General features: G+C 33.2%; 2 protein-coding genes across 2 annotated transcripts; both read left to right on the forward strand.

The window, feature by feature from the left end:
• Positions 1-404: 404 nt before the first annotated feature.
• LOC132723322 (uncharacterized) lies at positions 405-2,719 on the forward strand (the record flags this gene model as incomplete). The annotated part of the gene is given in 4 exon segments (XM_060708005.1): positions 405-530; positions 1,059-1,178; positions 1,897-2,025; positions 2,368-2,719. Coding segments are annotated over 4 exon segments (443 nt in total), but the record flags the coding sequence as incomplete, so codon positions are not given.
• Positions 2,720-4,287: 1,568 nt separating this feature from the next.
• On the forward strand, positions 4,288-17,421 carry LOC132723323 (multiple epidermal growth factor-like domains protein 6). The gene is made up of 6 exons (XM_060708006.1): positions 4,288-4,458; positions 7,226-7,288; positions 8,046-8,231; positions 10,817-11,023; positions 12,826-12,966; positions 17,369-17,421. Exons 1-6 carry the CDS (start codon positions 4,416-4,418, stop codon positions 17,419-17,421), a joined length of 693 nt encoding a protein of 230 aa, XP_060563989.1. The 5' UTR covers positions 4,288-4,415.
• The last annotated feature ends 29 nt before the right edge of the window (positions 17,422-17,450 follow it).

Below are 17,450 nucleotides of genomic sequence, written 5' to 3' on the forward strand. Positions count from 1 at the left end.
TAAAATAAAAAGTTCCGAAAGATTCTGAAAGATAACATTGACAACTCTACATTTTATGCTTATTAACATAGGCACTTGCTCTTTCTTTGCCTTTTTGAATTCAAATATATTTTCATAAATTTCATTACAAAAGCATAAAATTTAAGCCACGCCATAACAAAACCAACATAATGTGTTTGCGACCTGCATGGATCCAGACCAGCCTGCACACGCGCGTAGTCTGATCAGGATCCATGCTGTTCGCTATCAGTTTCTCTACTTGTAATAGGGTTGGTAAGCGAACAGCATGGATCCTGATCAGACTGCGCGGATGCACAGGCTGGTCTGGATCCATGCTGGTCGCAAACGCATTATTTTGGTTTTGTCATGGCGCGGCTCAATCTATTAACTCTTTCTTCCAACAGAGGTGTTCTGCTCGTTTGACACGGACGGTTCTGGCAAATTAAACATGACTGAGTTGAGTGACGCACTATATTTACTGGGAATAGATCTCACACCGGAGGAACTGACAGAATCTTACAGAATTGATGGTAAGTCTAACACTAATTGTCTGTATCAGACAGACAAGGTAAAAGAGTTAATACAATAATATGGTTAAGAAATTTAAAGGCCTTACGACGTCAGATGTGTCGTCAAAAATCAGATGACGTCATGAAAAACTTTTTGTTGCATGCAAAATCATTATTTCTACCAGTCGTATTGACTCGAACAGTGCATGATTTGACAGCAACGTCCTTATTATTGTTATATGTTTACTAATGAACACATATATTTAATACTGGAAATCGTCATTTCCGATTATTTTCGAAATCGAAGTTTGAAAGCACAACCTTTGATTCTAAGAAGAGACCAAGTGTACGTACAGACACTTAGGATGCGGAGCTCAAAATGCGTTAAAATCCAAATAAAATGTGTGTGTGTCAACCCCAGCACATATACTTGTCATATGTATCAATAAAACTTAATATAAGCAGTTTTGAAAATATTTCATATTTAAACGAATATTATCATACATAAAATATTAGAGCTATATCAGATTTTATGTAATATTGTTTTAGATGATCCAGAATCGTTGTCAGAAGAAGAATTTAGTGAGTTCATCCGCGGAAGAATTGGGGATACTGACTTTGCTGAGCGCTGTAGGGAATGCTTGGATACGTTTGATGAAGAACATACAGGTAACCATAGAAACGAAATATTAAATGATTACTAGTCTAATTTTATTTGCTTCTGAAAAAAAAAACTTTTATCACATTTATTGGCCATAAAATTTCGGATTAATTCGCTATAGCCTTTACTGGATAGAGGTCAGTTAATTGGTCACTTCCAAAAAAAGGGCGCAATGAATAGACCCGCACTCAACTAGAGCAGAAGTTTGTCACATCAAGTACTTATGCAAAATGACTGAGGTCTGTGTTTGATGTTAAAATATATATGCAACGCATTTTTTATGGTTTTTTATTATAAATATGATGCTCAAATGAAGATTTATCAATATTGTGAGTTTAAAAAAAACATTGTTTCTAAAGATATTACCGTATTTAACATTTCATGTAAATAAAGGGAGGTAATTTGAAATTTATTTTCGATAAAGTCGAAGCTAGTTTTTACAATAAACATTGAATGCATTAACTTTAACGTACATAAAATGTTTTAGAAGAATAATTATATACATATATATAAAAATTTATTTAAATGTATGTTACATCAATTAATACAACATACAGGATCGTTAAACGTTCATTTTCAACATGATTATGCACAGTAAAGACACTGGGAATCAATCAGAAATATATTTGATTTAACCTGTATAATAATTTTCATAAATTTACAATGTGTAAATGCTGATATGAAATATAAGACTATTGGTTATAATATGGATGCTTAAATTTCAAGGGGAGTTGTCCAGAGAGAAGATGAAAGAGATCCTAACACAGAGGGGAACTCATCCCCTCAGTGACGAGGAGGCGGAGGAACTTCTAGATGAGTTTGATGCCGACGGAAGCAATACGTTCAATATTGAAGGTATTGAAACTTATAAATCGTTTATTTCCCTTAATTGACTTTTAATTATCATTGTGAATTACAAATGTATGTGAACAGTAAAAAATTGATCTGAAATATGAGATGGAAAATAAACACGCTTCATTCAATAATAATTTCACGTAAACTACTAAATATACTAATATATATATATATATATATTTGTAATATGACTTCTAGGTCCGCTGGGCCGGGTATGTTAAATTACTTATTATCGTTACTTTATCGTCATTTGTAAAATGTTATACACATTCACTATGATAGATAATATTAAATAACTTATTTTACTTACTAAACATGACAGTAATATTAATTTACTTTCAGAAATTGTGAACATGATGTACAGTCAAAAGATGAACGGTAACGATGCGCCACAAATTGACACTGTATGAACGATGACTCGATCCTCATAAAAACAACAACAACAACAACATCATCATCATCAACAACAAAAATAACAACAACAGCAACAGCAGTAGCAACAACACATTAAACCATATAGCTATTTTCGCAAAAAAACAGTGAAACGCATATTGTACTTATATACGCAAATATCTTTCTCAAATATTATCAGTCTTTTTCTTTCGCACTAGATTTTAATATTTCATTGTTTAGCATGTTTACATGTCTATTTGTTAACTTTATGTCAAAAAGATTACATGCATATTGTGCTCCATTTAGTCTCGTTTTCATTGCCCTGGTCCAAATAATCAATATTGTACTATATCTTGACTCGTTTTCATATTCCGAGTCGAAAAACTACATATCAAATTCATACTGTACATGAATTAACTGTATCTTTAATATTTTGCAAAACACTGTTGATTTTGAGTGTTTTTGTTTTAATTCAATCTGTTTTTTCCTTAAGAATGGTTTGTATTTAATAAAAAGTAAAGTCTTGTACACTTAATTCAGTATGGGACACAGACATTGAAAGGCATTCTTAAAGACACAAACTTAGACAGGTGCTTTAAGACATAGACTTAAAAACACAGATATAAAGACACTGACATAAAGACAAACATTTAGACACAGACTTAAAGACAGAGACATAAATGCACAGACTCAAAGACAGGAACTTTAAGACACAAACATTCAGACAGAGACTTAGACACAGACTTCAAGACACAAACCTAGACACTAACCTAAAGACAGTGATTGAAATGCACAGTCTTAAAGATACATGTACATACTTAAAGAAAAAGAAAGGGAATTAAATTCACAGACTTAAAGATACAAACAAAATCATCAAGACTCAAACTTAGACAGAGAATATGTCGGCAATATGTCTTAAGCTAGCGCCATGTCTTTTTATATTGATGTAAACAAGACCCTACAAGCTAATGCATTAGCAAAACTGTAGCTCTTTGGGACTCTGAAAGATTTTGTTTCTTACGAATCAATACAAGCAGACGAACTCGACGTAAAGGATGAAAATTGAAAGTAATCATCTGGCGGTCATGTTTCTTTGGCGAGATCCATGTTTCTTATACTGTCGTAAAAGAGATATTTTTAACTCTCAAGTTCATGTAATAGTAATCGGACCAAATGCAAGGACACAGTGTGTGCTTCGGATAATTATGCTGTTTACGAAACTTCTTATAGTTTATATACAGAAGGAAGTAATCACCAGTACAGTATTAAAACGCAACTTCTATGATACTCGGGTATTGAACAGCCACTTTTCTTTGGCTAGAGCTTTGAGCGCAGATGACTAATGTCTATTTCGTAAGGGGCAGGACATGAAGCGTTTGTTTGCACACTTGGTTAAAGCGAGCGAAATAGTTGTAAACTTGACAAAATAGCTACTGAGCCATCATTTATAACGCCTGAGCTTATTTTCTCCAGGTAAGTGGGTTTGTATGTTACTTTGAAACTTTTTAATATGTCCGTTCATTAATTAAGGCAAAGTATATGACACACTCATCTTCCTAGCTTCTGATTTGACGACGTTATTGATTAAAAACTGGCCATGTACATATTTTGAGAGTGCCAAGTAATTTATTTAGTGATACTACTTATTTTTATGGCAGGTCAATAAAGATAAATTCCGTCTATAAATATTTATCATTAATAATCTATGAAGTGAAATGTTAAACTGAGCACAATTTGCCCCTATAAAACAAAGGGAGGTTATTCATTTACCAAATACGTCGCAATTACGTAAATCGATTACTTCCCTTTATGGAGCAGTACAATGTGTCACCTGTTTACCTGTGCATTCAGGTGTGTTTTGTCTATTTATAGAACACTATCATGTCGTTGTAAACAGAAGTATTCTATATTGTCGGCCATATTTAACTGAAATTCAACATTAGTAAACATTCAGTATTTGAAAATGAAAATGTGTGGACTAATCAAGTGACTTAAGGATGGATAATCGAATCAAATTGATCGTGATTTTCATTTACACAGGTAAGTAAATTATAATACAAATAGTTTTATTATACATATATACGTATTTATTAACTGATTTAAATATCTGTGTGCTTAATAGGTCGTCTCATGCCGATGGCGGATATAACAAATACATTGTATTGTTATAATAAATACAGCGCGATTTATGGAGAAAACCTTTACATCAGATGAAATTCCGGACCTTTATGATAGGGTTTTCTATATTTACTTAATAAAAATATGTAACGGATAAATAACCAATAAGTATAGCCCGTCGAATCTACCCATGTGCCTAGTGAAGATCAACTGGCACATATGTGCAGTCCGAGGTCATGGTTTGCACTGTCCACTATTCACTTAGTAGATATTTTGTAATTTTCCCTAATAATCATAAAAGGTTCTGTCCAAATTGAAAGTTTGGAAAGTCCAATTAACTGATTAAGATATTTAGCGTAGTATTGTGCGTTAAGGTTTAACGCAACCGTAATTTTAACATACAATCATGTACATATAGGATGGACTTGAATTGTTTTAACTTTTCAAAAATATCTTACACACACTCGTCTATATTGTGTACTGTACATATAAAATAACAATTATTCGTTAACCAATGATGCCAAATTATGTTCAATTTTACTTGGAAGTAATATGCATAACATAAACAAACATACAGATACACCGGATGTGACACTCCTATAGATTTAAATAATTGCTTTAGTTGTGTGTTTTTTTCAGTGATTTGTCAAACCTTTTACGTCAGTTATTTTTTTAACAATAGCATTAATCAACAAACAATTAATATGCATTGGTTAAAATATTAAAAAAAACTTGGATAAACTACGTTAAATAAAAAGATCCGCATGCGGTTGATTGTGGGCTCATAATAATGTTACAAGTGTTTTACTTGCATAGCGCTAGGCATAATGGGTAGCTGTTTACTATGTATCAACTTTATATTTGATAAATTGCACGTGCACTTGCAAATATTGTGCATGAAATTATTTTTAAAAGTAAATAAGTTATGTCATTACCTCTCCAGCTGTATATAATAGGCAAATGCTATATACAGGTAAATATAGATTTAGAATTTCGTCAATGTTTAATACGCATCAATGTGAAATATTATATTTCAGTGAATAATTAACCAATTTTATATTATACAACTCTGCTGGCATAATTATGGGTAACGAATTACGTAACAGGAAATACAAATAAAATCCCCAAGATTAAAATACTCACTCATGCATACTGAATACATAACAGCCGATCATTCGAATGCAGTGAACAAAATTTCTATTAATCAAAATGTACGGAAATATGGAAAGAACATTCACAGAAATATATAGCTACATGGTATTTTAGAATTGCATAAATATAAATTTACAGGGTATTTGAAATAGAAATAACTGATAAGGTTATGTATGTAGCAAGAGTTAGTTTTCAGTAATTCTTTGATCGATTTAACAAAACATTATCGCATGATTTGATTTTTAGTGGTACTGCCCAGTGTCTTTCATATAGAATTCTATTTGAAAGACCCTGTACTGCCCAAGGTTATAAAGGAATACTCCAAGCTCAAACTCAGATCTCAGGTATTTGATTGGTCAGAAACTGTCACAGAATATATACTTGCCAATAAAAATCCTGGGATTTCAGAGAGAAATAAGAAATAAGTTGTCAGATCAAGATCGGTAGATAACCTAATCACGTGGCTTAACCTAATCACGTGACTTAACCGAGACATCTTTTTTTCGTAAAGTCTCCAAACCAGTCTTTTCGAAACACACTGAATAAATGGTATAACAATGGTATAATCATGGTAAAATAAATGGTATAATAATGGTATAATAATGGTATAATAATGGTATAACAATGGTATAACAATGGTATAACAATGGTATAATAATGGTAAAATAAATGGTATAATAATGGTATAATAATGGTATAATAATGGTATAACAATGGTATTATAATGGTATATAATAATGGTAAAATAAATGGTATAATAATGGTATAATAATTGGTATAATAATGGTATAATAAATGGTATAATAATGGTATAATTATGGTATTATAATGGTATAATAATGGTATAATAATGGTATGATAATGGTATAGTGTTATAGCTCTATTTTGCTTTTTCACTGATAATCTGTTTACTTACTTCGGTGTGTCGATAATTCTTTTTATAAAATATATTGTTTTATAGCCTCAATCTTAGATTACAACCTGTACCATTTATTACTCATTTATACCCACCCATTCAGAATTCCACAGAGTAATAGCGTAGATGGAGTGTGTTCACTTCAGAAGTGTAGAGATCCTGGTTCGAATCCTGGAAAGGGCACGTATTGCCACAGAATTATTTTCCTTTTCTTTAGTTAGGGCAAAAATGAATTTTATTTTTTAAGTGAGGAAGGTGTTCCGAATGAAATTACCACTTCATATATTCTGAAGCACAATAAGCACAATACAAGTGCTTTTTTTGGGGGAAATTTCAATGTCATTTCATATCAATAAAATTATAAACAACGACAAAAGTATAAAAACAACGACAGAAATTAGAAAAACAACGACAGAAATAAGACAGAAATCAGAAAAAGAACGACAGAAATTAGAAAAACAACGATTATTATTGATAAAATCGCAGCACTTGATTGCTACACATCAATAACTGCAGTTACCATGTTATATATAGAGGAATAAATAAATAATAAACCAGTATATATTTATATTAAGATACATTGTGTTGAATTATGCTACTATACTTGTTGTTGTTTTTCAGTGTTATGTGTAAATGTTGAAGCGGTATGTCCAGCGGGAAGGGCAGGACAGGCTTGCGACAAATGTAAGTTCTTTGATCTTTCTTTACCTTAGAGAAGACACATTTTATAGTTCGTCACTAGCAGTAATGCATCCTTAAATTAAGGGTTTTGCGTCTCGCTTTGGTTTGAACAAGTTCTTGCAACTTATGTTAATCACTTTCGAGTCCGTTGTCTGAACCAACCAGTACTGATGTCATATAAAAAAAACATGGCCGTGGACAGAGTAGGGCTCGAACCCATAATCCCTGGGTTCAGAGGCAGACACCTGAACCACAAGGCCACGGCTCCCCGTGTCGCTCTGAAAGACAACCCGTTCTCCTGCTTCGACCCCACCCTACTTTTCCCCTCCCATCAGAGAATTTTGTAAAACACATTTTTTCAAATTATCTTTTAAATGACATTTAACAATATAACTGTATCTATTGAAAACCAGAATCTAGCCATTGTAAAATATATTCAAACACAATCACAAATGTACACCCCGACATCCGGTCAGCCGTGCATGCCCATGAAGAAGTCCGGGTTAATTATTCTGATGTTGGATCAGATTTACTTCTGGGTCTTCATAACTAGATGTGTACCGTAGATAGTGTACATATAAAATAATAATTCGTCATTATTCTCATAAATAGTTATTTACTCATGATTTTTCTCATGACTTTACTCATGATATAAAAAAAAACTTGTTAGTTAATAATGACTTATTATAGAAATTTCGATCGTTGCATTGAGGTTTCGCTTAAGTACGGACATTATTATTTCATATTAATTTATTTGCAGATAATTATGCTTACAACAAACCAGCCAATCAGAAGGAAGATTGGATGTCACACTCCGCCGTAGACAACAATGGAACGTCATGTACGGTGATGAATCCGCCAGTCGAGAACCCGTGGTGGTCTGTAGATTTGAGAAAAGACATGTTCATAGATGGAATTGATCTCTTTATTGGGCAGGAAACTCTTAGTAAGGACTAGAAATTTTAACAAATCGCTGAAATCTTTACTTTTAGAAATTTTCAAATAGAAACATATTAGTTAAATAACATAACATTTAAGTTAAATAACATAAATTATTAACATTAAATGTAAAATAAAAAACCTATTAGTTAAATAACAAAACTTTTTAGTTAAATAGCATAACCTTTGAGTTAAATAACATTACATGTAAGTTAAATAACAAAACCTATTAGTTAAACAGCATTACCTTTGCGTTAAATACCATGATTACATTTTAGTTAAATAAGAAAGGCTTTTAGTTAAATAGCATAACGTATTAGTTCATGAGAAAGTCTATTTATTGGTGAAATAACATAGCCCTTTCAATTTAGTTTGTGAAAGCTTGCATATACAACCCTCAACTGTTTCCGCTTCCTGGAACTAACCAGTATGCTGTCACCTAAAGAAACATGTTCGAGATCCCAGTGGGGCTTGAACCCACGACCCCTGGCTGGCATCTTAACTACTAGGCCACTGCTCTTTTAATTTCGACTCATAATAGCATTTATTTAGCTGCAATCTACTAAAAAATGCGAATGTTTTCCGAGTTATAACTATAAGGATTTAACTCACTACAGTGTTGGAACAGTACCTCTAGACGGATCACAAAGAAGAAATAAATCGTTTTTTCCGCCGATTCTTACATTTTTTCATTTATGATCGTACGAAAATCGGTGGAAAGAGATAAATTAGACGTTTTAAGTGCGTTTGGGCGTGTGGAAAGGCAAGATTTTAGCATCTTATCATTCAATAGTGCCTTGTCCGGTATATACCGGAATACAGTATTTAGTTGGAGGTTCTCCAATACTTATTTCATAGTCTCACTCTAATGATATAACTTTAAATCATAATACTTTAATCCTTCCCAGCCATTGTTGGGTTTTACAGCGTACCAACACAATCTAGGTCATAATGGCGCTAAAACTGGAAGGATGACTTTGGCATACCTTGGATGTTACACACTTAATTAAACCAGGGATTAAAACCACCCCATCTGCTGGAGCTAAGAGATGCAGTCTTAAAGCAACACCAGGGGTCAAAACCACCCCACCTGCTGGTGATAAGAGATGCAGTCTTAAAGCAACACCAGGGGTCAAAACTACCTCACCTGCTGGTGGTAAGAGATGCAAAGTCTTCAGTAATTCAGTCATTTCCATAGTCGCCTCTTATTAAGATAACGCACGGCTTAAACGGTGGCTGCAGTTCTGATGCCTCCACCATTAAAGGCAACCCTCAATAACAAAGGGATTTTATTACCATTTTAACCTGCTTTTTTTAGCTCGACTATTCGATAAGAATAAGTAGAGCTATTGCAGTCACCCGAGCGTCGGCGTCGGCGTCGGCGTCGGCGTCGGCGTAACCACTTATGTTAAAGTTTTTGTAATAGTTCAAATATTTTCAAAGTCCATTGACATATGGCTTTGAAACTTTGCACACTTGTTCACCATCATGACCCCAACCTGTAGACAGGAGGAGGTAACTCTATCAAGCATTTTGACAGAATTATGCCCCTTTTTCGACTTAGAATTTACGTTAAAGTTTTTGTAATAGTTCAAATATTTTCAAAGTCCATTGACATATGGCTTTGAAACTTTGCACACTTGTTCACCATCATGACCCCAACCTGTAGACAGGAGGAGGTAACTCTATCAAGCATTTTGACAGAATTATGCCCCTTTTTCGACTTAGAATTTACGTTAAAGTTTTTGTAATAGTTCAAATATTTTCAAAGTCCATTGACATATGGCTTTGAAACTTTGCACACTTGTTCACCATCATAACCCCAACCTGTAGACAGGAGGAGGTAACTCTATCAAGCATTTTGACAGAATTATGCCCCTTTTTCGACTTAGAATTTACGTTAAAGTTTTTGTAATAGTTCAAATATTTTCAAAGTCCATTGACATATGGCTTTGAAACTTTGCACACTTGTTCACCATCATAACCCCAACCTGTAAACAGGAGGAGGTAACTCTATCAAGCATTTTGACAGAATTATGCCCCTTTTTCGACTTAGAATTTACGTTAAAGTTTTTGTAATAGTTCAAATATTTTCAAAGTCCATTGACATATGGCTTTGAAACTTTGCACACTTGTTCAACATCATGACCCCAACCTGTAGACAGCAGGAGGTAACTCTATTAAGCATTTTGACAGAATTATGCCCCTTTTTCGACTTAGAATTTACGTTAAAGTTTTTGTAATAGTTCAAATATTTTCAAAGTCCATTGACATATGGCTTTGAAACTTTGCACACTTGTTCAACATCATGACCCCAACCTGTAAACAGGAGGAGGTAACTCTATCAAGCATTTTGACAGAATTATGCCCCTTTTTCGACTTAGAATTTACGTTAAAGTTTTTGTAATAGTTCAAATATTTTCAAAGTCCATTGACATATGGCTTTGAAACTTTGCACACTTGTTCACCATCATGACCCCAACCTGTAAACAGGAGGAGGTAACCGTATCAGGCATTTTTTTTACTATCAAGCACTAAGAATAGTCGAGCATGCTGTCCTACCGACAGCTCTTGTTTAATATTTATTTTTAGATGAATTGGTAACGTATGCTATTGAAGTACAGAAAGATGGAGAAACAACATGGAGTATGTGTCACGCTGATAGTAAGACCGGAAGTAATAGATTCAGTAGCCCCCTCAGAGTTCGGTGTAACTCCCGGATGAAGGGTAGGACAGTTCGATTCACGGCGTATCATCAAAGCATCAATTTGGTGTTCTGTGATGTGGGAATTTATGGGGGTAAGTTTGTTTATAAAAAAATATCATGTGGGTTTATTTTTCAGTGGAATTGCCAATGATTAATTATGTTTTTAGACCAGTGGTCAAATTTCTCACCGTGATTGACATATCCGGGATTACCGATAAACGCATTATACTTGGAAATAAGAAAATATATATTTATATTGAATACGAGGGGTGTTCAAATATGAATGGAAGTAGTCAATATCTCGCCCGTAACCACGTTTTGCACGAACTATGTACATGTATCACATAGATCGTTGTGTAAGCTCTCAATTGATACAATACATGTGTAAATCAGTTCAGTCTAGCTTTGACAATAGCTCGATTAACGCCATTTTCTCTAAAATGGTTGGGAAAAGGTCTCAACGGTCCTATATCAAGAACCGCTGTATTCTTGTTATACAGACGAAAGACATATTTAATGAAATATATCGTGTTTATGGGAACAATGAACTTTCTTTTTCATCTGTCACACGGTGGTGTAAGAAATTTAAGTGGTGTGGATTCAGTAAAAGATGCACCGCATGCATGCCGTCCGAAAACTTAACTTCGCCAAAAAAGTTGAAAAAGTAAAGGATTTGATAGCTACCGATGCAAAATTTACAAAGGTGTGCATGAGGTGCATCTGTTACTGAATCCACACCACTTTTACATTTCTTACACCAAATATCCATAATTATATTTTTTGCGATGAGACGTGGGTTCATTTATGAGCCCAAGCGAAAGATACATATGAAATATGGGCAACCAAAAAAAGTCAAAGACCTTGCATAGAAAAACGCACCATGAGTGTCAAAAAGGTCATGTATGTAATTTTCTTTACCAATCAAGGTCCTGCTATTCAAATTACCGTACCAACGGGCAAATCTGTAAATGCCAAGCTTTACAAAGGCAAGATCGTTAATAAATTAAAGAAATATTTCAAAAACCGTCGACCAGCACTTGTCTCCGTGGTGTCAGATTGTTGCATGACGATCGTTCGTCACACTAAACGGCCATTGATCTGAAACAGGAAAAGGTTGTCGAGCTTCCACAACCTCCTTATTCGCCATTGTTTGATTGCCCCTTGTGACTTTTTCGTTCTTCCGAGGCACCTTGCTGGAAGAAAATATCAAACGCGAAAAAATCCGTGTTCGGCTATTATCTAGTGTTTGACCTATATATACCTCGAAATGATTATGAAAACGGATTTAAAAATTGGATTAAAATACTAAAACTTTGTATATCACATGGTGGTGAGTATATTGAAGGATTGAGATAATTATTTTGGCACTGTTTGTTAAGCACTTCTTAAAATTGACCCAGTGGCATTCATATTTGAACACCCCTCGTACTCTTTTATTTGGGTTAAGGTATAAGATGATTTTTATTGCACACTTCAATTATTATTTTAGGTGGTTCCCGGCTCGGCTGTACTTGTATATTTGTATCTATTGGATACTAGGAACCAGATGTCACATAAGTATTTGTCGTCTGCTGTCGTTGAACAGAATGATAAATATTTTAAAACGTATTTCCCTTGACAGCTACTGTATAGAAAATTTATAGAAAGCACTTTGATATTTTTAAAATGAAAACTGAGGCAGGTATTATAGAACGTTCATTCGTGCGTGTCCGTTTAATATTCTTCCTGTTTCTCAACATAATGTCACGATGAAATAAATAAGAGCGAAAATTAAGAAAAAACAAACAAAAAAATCCCCAAACAAACAAGAATTAAGCCGTATACAATAAATTATGATATATCAAGGAGCATAACTCTGTTAGTACTGTTGATCTAAATTATTCCCCTTTTACAGCTTGTGTTGATGGTTCATATGGCAACTATTGCGAACATGATTGCGGACATTGTAAACTGAACAGCCCTGTCTGTGACAAAACAACCGGACGGTGCCCGACAGGGTGTGATACCGGCTGGTACGGGCCGACTTGTGACAAAGGTAAGTTGTAGTCTGTTTTTTATACCGAACACTGCATTGTAACACCGCACTTTGGGGTCAAACGCACTTTGGGGTCCGACCCCAAAGTGCGTTACGTACTTTGGGGTCCGACCCCAGAGTGCGTTACGCACTTTGGGGTCCAATTTCGACCCCAAAGTGCGTTAAACAGGTACATATGCATTTTTTAACATCAGGCAAACGACCGCACTTTGGGGTCATAGAAAATTAATGTTCATTATGTTTTAAATAATATATTGTAGTCAAAGCCAATGGTAAACAAAAAATCAAGGTATTAAATCGACACAAACAAGTGCCTGAATTACAGTAGAACCAATAGGGATTTAAATAGTCTTGATTAGTTAGTGAAGAACTTTCATCAAATAAATCACCAAATAAAGAATTTGTATCAATTATCAAGCTTAAAATTAGGGCCGGGAATTTTATTCGAATATTCGAAACACTATCGAATATTCGAACATTGAAAAACGAATACGAATATTCGAAATTTTTTTTTTTTTTTTTTTTATATTACTTTCAAATTCCAATTAAGATCGTAAATTAAACCATTGACCTTTACTTGACCAGGTGTTCACACGTTTGTATGACACGTGTCAACGATTATCGCCAATTAACTGTGAAAACTTTGGGGACTAGAACCTGTTTCACAGTTTCCAATTTAACTGTTTAACAGTTTCCAATTTACCTGTTTAACAGTTTCTAATGTAATACTTTCCGATATTAATTATCTTATTTATTGTTTTCTGTGCTATATGCTTTCCGATTAATCAATATTTGTCATAAATTTTGTGAAGACGAAAAAATCGACACGCATTAATCGGTGCTTTATGAAAGCATGGTATATTTATTCCGTAGAAATTAGACTCCTTGTGACATTTACTGCGTTATAGCTAAATTTATCTAAAATTTATCTTAAGAATTTTTCAAACCTTATCTAAAATTATAAATAAATAATAAAATATTTAATACAAGTTAAGTTTCAATATAATTATGAGTGATGATTCATATTTCACGTGAGTTACCTCCCGTTAATAAGACATATGATCAGCAGTCGGATCAACTTGAAGGAAATCAAATTATGAATTTATTTCAAAAGTAAACATATATGTCGATTTACAATATATAAATTAAATTTTTTTTACATAGTTATAAATATATTTTTAATCGTCGATTATTCCAAGCATTTTAAAGTAGTATAGTATTCGACGCAATCAATTTCGGATACGTATACGTCAGAGAGAAATATTGGAACAAATGTTGTAAAAACGAATATTCGAATATATTCGAATATTCGAACATCAAATTCCTTATTCGTTCCCAGCCCTACTTAAAATATTTTTTCTCAAATTTTCCATTTATTTTAAAAGAATGTACACCTTTCATTAACTCCATTAACTTGGTTTTAGCTAAATGCATTATTTTCCCATTTTTTATTTACACATTTTTAAGAAATATGATAGTCTTAGCATAGACAAAGGTATAAATTCTGGAAAATCCTAGTAAGACATTTCAGTAAAATGTGTGCTTGATAATATGTTGAAAGAGCCATTTAATTAGCTAAATGTGACATAATTATAAGAAACTTGACTAGGTGTAGATGTGGCTTTAAGTAGTAGTCCGTACAGGCAGTACTAAAAATATCAACTATTTAGGTAGTCGCACATTAAGAGCGGAGCTTCAGAATAATGTAAAATTCTTACTGGGGGTATAGAGGGGATTGTGGGGTATCGATCCCCCGAGGGTTAAAAATAACGTTTGAAAGGCCCATTATGCTTTCATTTGTTTTCTTAAAAATCTTTTTTATTTTGATGATCTTCTATATTATTCAAAAAATAAACATTGGCCAATTACCTGAACCATCTTTTTATCTGTTGCTTTTTGGCAATGATAAGTACAGTTATAGTGAATTAGTATTTTATATGGAAGTCAAATACTAGTGTTTTGACTTCTTTTAAGACGAATAATTTCACAGTTATCGCTACTTTATTCAGATAACAAGCATCTTACATTTCTCTGATACCATTATTTTAACATACTAAATTTCATGTTTGCTCTTTCTGAAGAAGTATGTAAGATTTCCCATAAAAATGCCTCTGGCGAACGGTGGTTACGGAGCTTACAAAAACCCTTCAGTTTGTTGATAAGCTTAATAATGTATTTGTAAAAATCACTATTTATAGTCCGATCGAAAAACTTGATTTTTCACCAGAACATTGCAATAGAGTTTATTTATATATAGTTCTTTGGAAAAAATATTAACTGCATTTTATTTCATTTCCAACATATTTAAAATGGGGCTCAATATGGCACCAAAAATTATCAAGTAAATGACCGACAGAACGGGATATTTTTTTCGCAGCTTCTTTAATTCTATGAATACACAATTTCTGTACTAGAGTATTTTGAACGGTGGCATTTGTATTTTTTTTATACTTTTTGTTTTTCGTACATATTTTTTGTTTGTCTTTCGTACATATTTTTTTAGTTTTGAAAACATACTTTTTTTAGTTTTACATACATATTCTTTTTAGTTTGCATACATATTTTATTTTAGGTTTGCATACATATTCTTTTTTAGTTTGCATACATATTTTATTTTAGTTTTGCATACATATTCTTTTTTAGTTTGCATACATATTTTATTTTAGTTTTACATACATATTCTTTTTTAGTTTGCATACATATTTTATTTTAGGTTTGCATACATATTCGTTTTTAGTTTGCATACATATTTTATTTTAGGTTTGCATACATATTCTTTTTTAGTTTGCATACATATTTTATTTTAGGTTTGCATACATATTCTTTTTTAGTTTGCATACATATTTTATTTTAGTTTTTTTTGTACATATTTTATTTTTGTTTTTTTTTTTTCGTACATATTTTCACATGACGCCATTTGCAAAGTAGAGGTTTGGATAATTACACCATTTGTTAAACACCATTTTCAAACACTTCGCCATCTGTAAATTACAGTACAAATGCCATTTGCAAATACCAACTTTTTCGTTTTTGGAGGTATCAAAAAAAAAAAAAAACACTTTTTAGTATCCGCAGTAACCCAAAGAAAGGTTCTGCATATGGTCTCGACGTGGTTAACATTTGGCACAAGGTGCCGTAAAATCCTTCATGGGGTTTTGGAGATAAGGAGCGGACATGAAACCCAGGTCTTTATCCTTTGACCTGTAGGTGTGACCCCGACCTTGAGCCGGCACACCTGGGATATAAGTTCAGCACATTATCTGGATGTGCTAAGGAATTTCATAATTCTCAATTCTCAGAGGTTGGGGTTGAGTGGTGCATATTCATGGAATAATAACTGATCACCAATCAACAGCCCTTATAATAGACACTAATATAACAGTATATAATAATAAAAAACAATAATTATATAAAATACTATTATACATATAATATAAAAAATGGGCAGAAAAGGGTCGGCCGAAAAGGGTCGGCCGAAACCAGACTTGCCCGGCCGAATACAACTGGGCCGATTCCAAAAATGGGCCGAAATGTGACCAAAACACTGTGCTAGTTTTATACTCAATTATGGGCTGTTATGAGAATTGAAGGCTGTTTTGATTGGCTAAAATATGTATAAAAAACAAAAAATTAAATATGTACGAAAAACAAAAATAAAATATGAATGCAACACTGAAAAAAATATGTATGCAAAACTAAAATAAAATATGTGTAAAAAATAAAAACAAAAAAATGCAAATGTCACTTTCATGCCACCGTAATTTTGTTGTATGAAAACAATATTTAGATTTTTCAAGTGGTAAAATTAATGAAACTTTTATCACTTTAGCATCATAAAGTCTTGACCGCCATCTTGAACTCCACCTAAAATATTGCAATGTCGCAGATAGAAAATAAGTCAGTACTCAGTATTTAAGCAGAACTCAGATGACACCTTTAGACCTCTTGAACCCAAAGTGCGTTGATATGTAGCATATTAACGCACTTTGGGGTCAATTTCTCGATTTTGACCCCAAAGTGCGTTTGATCCCAAAGTGCGGTGCGAAGTTTAACGCACTTTGGGGTCGGACCCCAAAGTGCGTTTGACCCCAAAGTGCGGTGTTACACTGCATCCAGTTTGTATAGATTTACATTTGTAACTTTTAAAACTATCCAAGGATCAAAGATCTTGTAGTCTAAAAGTAAAAGGTTTCAAAACGTACAAAACTACTGTTACCCTGAAAATGTTACAAAAAAAGTTCAAAATAAAAGTAAGAAAAAAATTGTGACATTAACATTAAAACACTGCATAATTTTGTCAGCTGCATTCTTTGTTTTGTTCACATCCAATATGAATATTTCGAACATATTATTCACTTGCTAAGAGTAAGTATGAATTACATGTACAAATTTATTGCCACAGTTTGTCCACACGGTAAATATGGAGACCAGTTGCCCCGAACTGTGGCATTGTAAAAAACAAAGCTACTTTCTTCCGTTTCAAG

Source organism: Ruditapes philippinarum, unplaced genomic scaffold, assembly GCF_026571515.1.
Source record: "Ruditapes philippinarum isolate M1 unplaced genomic scaffold, ASM2657151v2 ctg17357_1_1_1_1, whole genome shotgun sequence".
Lineage (NCBI taxonomy): Eukaryota > Metazoa > Mollusca > Bivalvia > Venerida > Veneridae > Ruditapes > Ruditapes philippinarum.

What these genes read in the sequence shown, in the direction of transcription:
- LOC132723323 (XM_060708006.1), top strand. Translation starts at nt 4,416, where the DNA reads ATGGATAATCGAATCAAATTGATCGTGATTTTCATTTACACAG. An exon ending in AGGACAGGCTTGCGACAAAT is followed by an intron (nt 7,289 to 8,045) that starts GTAAGTTCTTTG and finishes ATTTATTTGCAG; the next exon opens with ATAATTATGCTTACAACAAA. An exon ending in TGATGTGGGAATTTATGGGG is followed by an intron (nt 11,024 to 12,825) that starts GTAAGTTTGTTT and finishes CCCCTTTTACAG; the next exon opens with CTTGTGTTGATGGTTCATAT.